Source organism: Pterocles gutturalis, unplaced genomic scaffold (genome assembly GCF_000699245.1).
Source record: "Pterocles gutturalis isolate BGI_N339 unplaced genomic scaffold, ASM69924v1 scaffold7182, whole genome shotgun sequence".
In the NCBI taxonomy this organism is placed as follows: Eukaryota; Metazoa; Chordata; class Aves; order Pterocliformes; family Pteroclidae; genus Pterocles; species Pterocles gutturalis.
In genome coordinates, this window is record NW_010115182.1 from 1 (window position 1) to 10,932 (window position 10,932).

A 10,932-nucleotide genomic window follows, 5' to 3' on the forward strand; every position below is an offset into this window, starting at 1 on the left:
ATAAAAAATATTTATTGATAATATCTAGAAATTTATCTTATACTTGAGTGTATTACTTATTTGTAATACTTTATAGCTTCACAGGATAATGCAGTTGGGTGTGATCATCTCTGAGCTCCTGGAAAATGGTTCTTCTGTTATGGTTTGTTTGGAAGATGGCTGGGATATTACTGCACAAGTAAGCTGCTACTAAAACCTTGAAATAGCTAAATATTAGAAAGAAACACTAGGCAATACTTTTTTTATACAAGTGACTGATAATTTGATATAACATCAATAAATTTGTGTTGTGGCAGCAGAGAAGAAACTAGAATGCATGAAACCTTGCATTCATTTGCAATTTACACCATGAAAGAGTTCCTTAAAATGAATTTGTTCCTAAAGTCCTGATGGACTTACAAGCTTAGATAAAAAATCTGCTTTCCTGCACCTGACCGTATGTGAGAATGAAAGCTGAAAGTTGACACAACAGATAATTTATCTTTGTAAACATAGTACACTTTAAATGCAGGAGGGAAGGAGAGGAATTCTTTCGCTTGCTGTTCACTTTCCATAAATGAAGTTAGGAGACCACACACAGGGAGAAAACTAAATTTTTGCCAAAGTGACTGTAACACCTGCTGCAAGAACAGATCACCAGAACAGATAACTGTGAAACAAACTACAAATTACATGAATGAAGACCCGCTGCCTCATTTAACAGATGCATTGTGGACATGTGGTTGCTTCATGATGTAGAAGATAAACACAGATATCAATTATTCTAGTAAATAAAAACTTAATGTGCAGCCAGCATCCTGATACCAGGTAAACAAACCCACACAAGAATGTTAACATAATTACTGGAGTCATCATCAAGGGATGAAGAGTAGAGAAGGGGACATACATAGCTGGAAGTGAAAGAAGTCTGCTGCATTTTAAAGTCCCCTGAGGTGCTGTCTGTAATGGGCTGAAGTTGGCTAGTGAGCACCATAGCATGGCAACACTGCAAAAACTCTGTCACCCTCACAACTAATTCTTTAACACTTTCTTTGTGAGGTAGCTGATACTGTTTTATAAATGTTTATTTATCTTTATTTTATTAATAAAAGTGGGTTTATTTCAAATGTAATTTAAATGTGGTAAGCATTGTAATGACTTCCAAAGTCAATAGTTGCTCAGGTTTTACTTTTACAGATATCGTAAAGTCCCAATTTAGTTGGAACGCTTTCATGTGAGATATTATTTGATTTGTTTTATAAAAATGCTTAATGTATGTGGTAAAATACTTGTAATTGAGTTTATATGAAGGCTTTTGTTTCCTTGAACTATAAGCAGATTATGGAATATTTATATTCGCTGACTAAAGTGTTCTTCTACCTTCTGTCACTCTTAACACAATATATCCTGTCTTGTGATCTAGGTAGTGTCTCTGGTGCAGTTACTCAGTGATCCCTTTTATAGGACACTTGAAGGCTTCCGAATGCTGGTGGAAAAAGAATGGCTCTCGTTTGGTCATAAATTCAGTCAACGTAGTAATCTGACACTCAATTGTCAGGGTAGTGGATTTGCTCCTGTTTTCTTACAGTTCTTAGACTGTGTGCATCAGGTAAGTCAACGTCTATCTAAGAAGTATTCATAAATAAGTGTGTAGATGGCACTACTTCAGATGTTACAGATAATGACTTAAGACTGGCTATTGGTGGTCTGGAGTATCTTTATTCAGAAGAAATTGACTGATTGTTCATACAGTAACTAGACAGTTTTTAATTTCTTGTGCTTGATGATGAGCTTTGAAGAGGCCTTGTACTCCATCAGTTCTGGAAGCAACAAGCTATAAATCAGGGGGACCTGAGGTTCTTATTTTTTATATATAGTGTGTTCTGAAGAAAATGAACACCAGCAGTTACATGGTGTAGGAAGAAGTTAGGTTAAGAATATTGCACTCATTTCAGCTTAATTCTAAAGTCTGTCCTTTTCTTAATCTCAAACCACCCTTCCAGTCTGTTAGCAGACCTGCTTGCCTTTTCCAATCAAAATGGTAGAAAAAATTTGGTAGAAAAGACCATGTCATGTTGATGGGTGTAGATTTAGAAGCAATTCAGTGGGTCAGTCTGAAGGAGGCAGTAACTTCTCATGAGGAAAGACAGGGCTGTCTAGGGTTATGATCTTTTCAACTCATGTTATCTTCAGCCAAGAAAGGACACGGGAACACAGCTTTACTCCATAATTAGCGTAATATAGATAGTATATATTTATTTGTTATTAGAAAACATCTAAATGACTTGCAATCCTATTTAGAGTTAAACTCTGAGTAAGTTTACTAGAAAAGCTCATGGTGGCATAGTATTGACTTACTAAATTCTAACAGTATGATTGTAAACTCTAAGGAAATTACTTTTGAACTCAAATTAATGGTTGAATTTTCATAGCAATTTAGTATGAAAAATAAATTTACTTAACATTTGTACTTGAACATTTCTGTTAAGTGTCATTGGTTTCTGTGCAACTTGTTAGACAACTACAGAATCCAATTAGACTGCAACTTGATCCTGAAGTGTAATATATTATCATCAGTTTTAAAAAAATTGCCCATTGACTAGAAAAACAAACATTTGGTCCTTTCAAAACATTTTTAACTATTATAGTCTCAACGTACTAGGTACAGTAAGAAAGTCACCATGAAGCCAGTATGTGCATTAAATGTAATGGGTTAAACTAAAGATGGAGAGAAAACAAATGAAGCAGTGATTCCTAAATTAGAACTGCATCATCTTGTAAAAAGTCATTGTTTATGCCAATATCTCCAGGTGTCAGCTGAATTATTAATGCAAAATCATTCTTTCACAATAGCAGCATCTGGCAGATACTCTCTCTGCTTCTAAGAAGACTAAGTTTATGTAAGTGATGTCAGTGCAGGAAGTTTTTCTTGTTTTTCTTGTGTATCTATCTATTTGGTAATTTATTAAATATAACTAAAATGGAATGATTTCTAGAACTGACTTCTTTTAAGCTCAATAAGGAGCTCTGTTACAGCACCCTGTGTAAGAGGAGGTGAGTGTGCTACTCCCATGGTACATGTATCCTCTTAGTGATTACTAGCACAGGACATTTTGGAGTAATATATTTCTTATTTAAACTAAGGAAATATTGATATATAATGGAATTACAAAACAAAAATGTATTGGAAAACTAAGGAAAGCTGATGGAAGTACTGGAAAACTAATGAAGGCTGATAGTAGTGTAAGATTATTAAATGCATTTAGGAGATATTTAAGTTAATTGGGAAGATGTTGATTTGAAAAAGAATTCTGAAATACTGAGTTTCTCGAATCATACTATTAGAAACACCTATCGATTTACCCTGGTTTTACATGTTCATTTGTTATGGAAATTAAGCATTTTAAATGATGCAGTTGTAATTTTCAGATACTCTGTCCCTGTAGACATATCTTTCTAAGTGGTATGTGTTGAAATTGTAAAGTATAAAACATTGCTTCTAATTTACATGTAAATTTTGAGTATATCCATTAAAATTAATGAATAAACTGAAATGGCACCAAAGACGTATCAGAGAGAAACCAGCTATATTTAACCTCAACCAAAGTGCTTACCTTGCATACAGTAATAAAAAAAAAATCTCTCTTTTATGTTTAATTGCTTAAGTGAACACAAGTATTTTCTCCTAGGTTAAATTTCTAATTTATCACTTCTGATGTTGGAACTGTATATTATCAGGAGCTTTTTTTCCCCGATAGTTCAGCCATGTTTTAAAGTTTGCAGACTCACTGCAGCTAAATAAATCATCAGTAATAGTAGTCACTTTACCTACCTGTGACACCTTTTCCCTCTCCAAGTGTGCTGAAATTATCCGCAGCCATTAAAATACTGACAATAACTACAATATTCACTTCTAGCAAGGAAATGTTTTAGGTGATAGTTATTTTCACTTCAGAAGTAAATTATATTATTGTGAGTTCTAGTTACTTGTAGTTCCAGAAATCTCAGAAATGGGATAACTCACAACAGCTAGATCCATGACAGGATTACAGTAGCAGCTTATTCTTGTAACTCTTCAAATGTGTTAAAATAATTGGACCATAAGTAGGAGTTAGAACCCTGTATAAATCATGTCAAATAGCAGAATATAGCCTTTCCTTCTTGAAATATATTAAAGAAAACTTTTCTTAACACAAGGTGGAAAATGTATACTGAACTACTTGTGTATGTGTATAGATGTGTCTAACTGCACACACGTATGCAGAGCTTTTGGGATTTCAGCTCAAAGGTACATTAGGTCATTTTTTAACAGAATTGCTGTACACTGATTAAATTTTAATCTGATATATGCCAGAAAAAAAAAAATTCTTTTTTGTAAGAACTAAAAAGTTACTTTGTCTATGAAGTTAAACTATTGAATTTGTTATAGAAAAAATTTTGCTTACCTTTATTCTTACAAAACAAATGCAGGAATGTAGTCATTTATGTCAGGCGAGAAGTGGGGGGAAAAGTAAGTGTGGGTATACTGAACTGAGATATCTTAAAGTATCTTAGTGTGTTAAATGCGGAGCCACAAGCTAATATTGTGATATGATAACAACAGATTATTTGCCTGAAATGCTGGTTATGCATTTATAGGCCCTTTTAAGGGATTTTCTTTTCACTGTTGTACATTCGGTAGATAACCTTTCCTTGCTAAATGCCTATTTGTCCTCTTTATTTAGCTGGTTGGGTTTTTTTTTTTTTTCAACTGGCACATGTGAAAATCTTCAAATCAAGGAGCTTCAAGTAGTCTAATACTAGTTTCTTTAAGTACTAAAAAAAACCATTTCTCTCTTGAGGAACTGATAAGTAGAGATTAGAGAGAAAAGATGGAATAGGAAAATGAGAGTGGTGGGAATGCAAAAGACAAGACATAGGAAGATTTCAGAACTAAAGGTATTTTACAAGTTCGATGTGAAGCTAGACAAAGCACAGTGGGACATATTTCAAATTTGAAACCCAATCAGTAATTTATTTTTTGATTGCAAACTACTTATTTCCATTGTAATTGGGAATTTTCAGTTAGTTACCGTGCTCAATTCTGAAAATAAAGATCACAATTCATAAACTTATTTGAGGAGTAAATTTTAAATTAACACATGACATTTCTGTGAGCAATATCTCGTCAAGATTTACTTTAGAGTCTTGAATTTGTATGGATATCAAGTTTAAAGATCATCAATAGTTAATGCTAAAAAAATTTGCCATGAATATTAAACTTCATGCTTCAAATCTTACACCAGGCTCTTTCTGATAATGTTCAAGAGGAAGCAGTTGTGAAGAGCCAACTATCCCACATTGCTGTACTCTGATAATCTTAAATACCTGCTCCTGACTCATGCTGGAGACTTGCAGTAATAAGACTAACTGAGGATAACAATTTAAGATTGTACATTGTTTTTACTGTTTTAAAAGAATAGTGGCATGAGACCTCCTCAGTATGGTTTGGGTTTTTTTGTACTGTAATATTTTGGTGCATATTTTGAAAAAGAAGAAATATGTGTAGACTAGCAAGTAGTTCAGAAATTATCTGTTTCAGTAATGATTGGTGGAATATCCTTTGCAGCATTGCCTCTGCATGTCTGCTACATTGAGCTCTGAGCAACAACAAGTAGTCTGCTGCAAAACCTTCCAATTAAAGTTTGATTTCCAGCTACATCCAGGATTAGCATCTTTGCCTTTGAAGTTATGTGGTGTCTCATGAGTTATCATAAAAGATTTATAGCAGTTTGATTACTTTGAAGGATCCTGGGTTTTGTACAGAGTATAGTACTGCTTATTATACTGTACAACTTAACTGCTCTGACACATTTTTGTAGGATAGACAATACATGAATTTAATTGGTCTTAAAATATTTTTAGATGATATGTCGAAAGATTTGTGTGTATAGAGAAGACGGTTGCCTATGGATATATTTGTTGTCAGCATTCACAGGGGAGTTATTTTGCTATCATATTTCATATTATTATTTATTACATATCTATTTGTATTATACCTCAATATCCTCTTTTTCCCCCTGCTTTTTTTTTTTTTAGATTCATAACCAATACCCAACAGAGTTTGAGTTCAATCAGTATTATCTGAAGTTTCTGGCTTTTCATCACATATCAAATCGATTTAAGACATTTCTTCTGGATTCAGACTATGAAAGACTAGAACATGGTATGTGTGATGTTTGTTTATTACATATTGATTTAGTAGTTGTTGGTATCTTTCTCACCAATATTTGGCCTACAACAATTTGCCTAGTTTGAGATGGTCCAGCAGTTGCATGGTGATGATGTAATGAATTACATTTCAGGAATATAAACCAAAATGGAGCTGAAGAACATGTAGAATTTTCTGAATAAATGATTACTGAGCCATGCCACTGATGAGACTAGGAGAAGGTGGAAGAAATTAGTGCCATGCCTCAGGGGTTTTTTATCAATTTATCCACATCGTTCAGTTTCCCCTTCTAAATACCTTATTTTAACAGAAACAAAGTCCCTGGGAATCCTTCAGAGAGTGCATGCAGTTTCAGGAAAGGAAAGACTTTCCATCTATTATGTCTCGCTTCTTTCTCTTGCATTCTCTTCAGTGTTCCTCTTCTTTTATATTTCCTTTTCACTCTGTCATGTGCAACCTTACTGGTTCCAAGGCCTTATCTACCCTCAGAGCCCTCTCAGTAAGACTTCACAACCTCAGTTGAGGCTGTTCTTGGAACTTGATCCCTAAGCAAAACACTTAAGTGCTCAGAATGTCAGATGGGGTGTTTCTCATGGCATATGGTCAATTTTAGTGCTTTTCTTAAAATCTGTAGTAACTGTGGAACAGTCTAACCTTGAGCAACTATTTTATTTCAAGAAAAACAATTAAACTTCCATTATTTACTTTAATTTGAACAAAAGTGAGGTGTTGAAGTCAATGACCTCCTGTGGTTCCTTTCAACCTGGATTGTTACATGGATCTACAATTTGGGGGTGGCGTTTGTTTATTTAGTGTAGTTTGCTTTCAAACTTCAATGCAATATAAAATCCTGTTTCCAGTAGTCTTTGAATGAATTGTATGTCCTTCCAAAGTAATTTCAGATGGCAGAAATCTATGGCTAACTTCTTTTACACTAGCCTGATTTGTTTTCCTTGAAATGAGTTAAAGCAATTTCAGGTGCAGCTGGTCCAGCAGAGTGGAAGGGCTCATAACCTCGGGTAGTGGGGAGCAGAGTCAGTTAGCAGGGTTTGGTGGTCTGCTGAGTCAGCATAGCTGCAGGCAGGAAGGGACATCCATAAATACACACGGATGTTTCGGTAAATATCAGAACAGGTTTATAAATATAACACTAGTGAATATTTTTTCATACTATTGGGTTTATATCCCCACAGCAGCCCTCCCAGTGCTGAGTGGTACACTGGCAGCCAGCAGGGTGTTTATAATGCATCTTGGGAGGGGGCGGAGCCAGGACAGCTGACCCGGATTGGCTGTTCCATACCAGGTGATGTCAGCTCAGCCATAGAAGCCAAGGGAAGGGAGGAGGAGGGGGGCATTTGTTACTACATTTGTCTCCAGGAGCAGCTGCTACACATACTGAAACTCTGCTTTCCCGGGAAGTGGCCAGGCATCACTTACTGAGGGAAAGTAGGGAATAACATCTTTGTTTAGCTTTTGTTTCTGTGCATGGCCTTGGCCTTTGCTTTAATTAAACTGCTTTTATTTTGACCCACAAGTTTTTCATCTTATTCTTCCCCTTTATTTTGCTGAAGGGGGAGTGATAGAGGGGCCTGGTGGGCACCTGGCGTCCAGCCAAGGGTAACCCACCACACTGTACAGAATTGTTATTCTACCAATTTGTGTCAGAGTGGCAGTTGCAAAGCACTGCAATTGTTTCATCAAATGCAATCTCTTGTAGCAGTGGCATTTGATAGTAGATTTTACTATGCACTTGGTCTGTGAATTTCATCTTGGCTATGCTTTAGTGTTTTGTTATGTATTATCATAAAGCTCTCTTTTTGCTGCTGTTGTTTTCCCTAGGGACATTGTTTGAAGATAAAGGAGATAAACATGCCAAAAAAGGAATTTGTATTTGGGAATGTATTGAAAAGATGCACAAAAGGAGCCCTATTTTCTTCAATTACCTCTATGCCCCTGCTGAAACAGAGGTATGATCTATTAAAAAAAAAAAAAAAAACCACAAACAGATGGCTTGATGGCTTGTTATTCTGAGTGATTTCTTGAGTATGTTTTGATATCTTAATTGTTCTCTACTACATTAAGCATTTGGTGGACAAAATTGACCCACCTTTATTGACTGGAGCAGTGTCTCACAGGCTTGTATTCTCAGTCATCTTAGTTATGGAAATGTCATTTAAAGCACCAAATTCTGGAACATGTACTTGTGCATCCTGCTGAGGTAAATTAGGATATTTGTTTTATATCATTTAATGATATAAATTATTATAAAAATGATCTTAAAGTTTGCACAGATTGTTTTTTAAAAAAAAAAAGGTTACATGCTGCAAACCACAGTTATGGGAAATGAGTTTAGAGTCATAATGGGATACATTTCATAATCATCTGATTGAATCACATTATCTATATCACTGTCTCATATGATAATGTATGTCCCCTAGGTTGGACTGTTTCTTGAATAATTATATTAAATTCACAGTACACTTGCCGTTAGAGAATTCTGCAATAACCAGGGAAGAAGCAGTCAAAATACCAGGAACTGCAAGAAAAGGGTGCTGTTCTTACTGTGGTTCTGGAGACAAGGTGTTCTAAGATGTTCCTGCTCTCCACTGCCCCACAGAAGTTCATTCCTGTGCTGCTCTCTCCTGCTTTGGCATTGAGCTTCACCCTGATAAATAATTTTTTTGCATGTTTGTCCTGTGCTGGTCACCAGAAAACATAATGATGGGACAGTCTGCACCATCTTGGAGGCCATGGAGCCACTGATTTTTATTTTTTTTTTTTTTTGGTGTTTCTTGGTTTTCCTGTTTTCCTCAAGTTGTTTCACATTGTATCTTAGCACCTTGCACTCAAGTCTGCTATATAAACTGACCTCATTTAAAAAAAAAAGAAAAATATTTTCTTTAAGGTATTTTGAGTCTCTGTCGGTTCACTATTGCAGTCAACAGTGCAGCCCACTTCAACCCACACACACACTTATACTCGCCTAATAAAGTGGTGGTGCAAGAGGGAGCAGGGAGAAAACAAGAGGGTGATGCTCAGTGGACAGAAAGTGCTCAGCTGTCTTTGTTTTAGAGAAACATCTGTTTTCTCTGTAGAACCATCACTGTGATGAATGTGGAGCTTGATGGGCTGCTTGTTCACTGTATGTTCTATCCATTTTGCTGTAAGCAGTAGACTGATAAGTAAGCAATCAGGAGTAGCTTTCAATATTTTGACAGTGTTTTCTTTCTCTTTCTTAGAAGAAACTATTTTTCCTCATATGAAGTGTTGTCATAGTAGCAAAATCAGTTATAATAGCAGAATTAGTCATCATGTCTCTCTTTGAACTTTAAAATTGCCTATTCACCTGAGGCAGTAATTCCCTTCAAGTAATGTGCATGCAAACTGAAAGTCCAGCTTCATTTTTTAGAAGAAAAAAAAAAAAAAAGGCGTTTTTAGTACAAAGTGATCTGTTTTAAACTACTCTGAAAGAGTAGTCTCTGGCTACCTACATTATATTACTGTGGTTTGTCCAAGTGGCATGTCCACCTATGTTATAGAGCCTGTCTCTTCTCTCTGATAGTGAAGAGTCTTGGATTTTCTGCTGAGAAAAATTGAAAGGTGATTGCTATCAAGTGCCTTTTATATCTTTCACAGGAGACACTGTGATGGTACCAGCTGCGTATGCTGAATTAGAGTTCTTGGTAGGCACCTGGTTTAGTAGAAGGCTAAAAATGAGCAGTATATTCCCAAAGCTCGTAGTAGTTTTATAAGTTTTGATCTGACTGAGACAAGATCTTGCTGTGGAAATTATCAAACTGTGGCACTACTCACCCAGTGCAAGATACTGTTCAATTTAGAATAATCTAGAAAATCTAAGTTTTGTATTGTCTTGTAAGTTTGAAATTCAAAGACTTCTTTTCTGTCAATTATAAAAAAACTTTGTTTCAAATAGGCACTGAAACCAAATGTAAATATGTCCAGCCTCAAAAAGTGGGATTATTATGTAGAAGAGATTTTGGCTACAGGTCCTTCCTATGATTGGGCCATGGTAACTGGAAAATGCAGTGTTCCAGAGGAAACGGAACAAATTGATGGTTCGCTCCCTCAGACTAAGAGGAAAATCGTGTGGCCGTGTTATGATGATGTTAAAAAAATACAACCTGATGCCATCAGCAGCCTTTTAAATGTAAGTACATGTGTTACACAGAACAAAAAATTCTCTTATGCTCGTGAAATTCACATTTACTTTTTATTTAAGTTGTTGCTTTGTAGATATACTGTTATTAAAAGATGTCAAAACAGGTATTTAGTAAAACTGACTGGTTGACCTTGAGAAGTGATGGTTGGTCTGGGAATCAATCAGACTTCTTACAAGGCTTATGTTGTTCTGAATGAAAACTTTTCTGGGAGTACACCTTAACAGTAGTTAATATCTATGAGAAAGTCAGTCATAGATTCTTTTTTTTCCACTGTCTTTTCTAAATAATGAGGTAGATAGCATAATAAACTTTTAGGTTGCCTTTTATAAGAAATGCGGGAACTATTATTTTAATGTGGGCAAATGCTGAATCTAACTTTCTTGTCCTCTTTCTACTCACTTTAAAGTAGCTGTCCAGTAAAATGACAGATTTCCAGACAGATCAGAAAACAGAATCTGACACTTGTTGATTTTAACAAGTGGGAGACAGATACACAAACATAAACTGAACATCTTGGGCAAAATAAAAAAAAAATAATAACTCCAGGTACCAGTACAAGTT

At 35.4% G+C, this 10,932-nt stretch overlaps 1 protein-coding gene across 1 annotated transcript; it reads left to right on the forward strand.

The window, feature by feature from the left end:
• Positions 1 to 76: 76 nt before the first annotated feature.
• On the forward strand, positions 77 to 10,358 carry LOC104460496 (myotubularin-related protein 13-like; the record flags this gene model as incomplete). Its single annotated transcript, XM_010075081.1, has 5 exons — positions 77 to 178; positions 1,403 to 1,588; positions 6,058 to 6,184; positions 8,030 to 8,157; positions 10,125 to 10,358. Coding segments are annotated over 5 exons (777 nt in total), but the record flags the coding sequence as incomplete, so codon positions are not given.
• Positions 10,359 to 10,932: the final 574 nt, after the last annotated feature.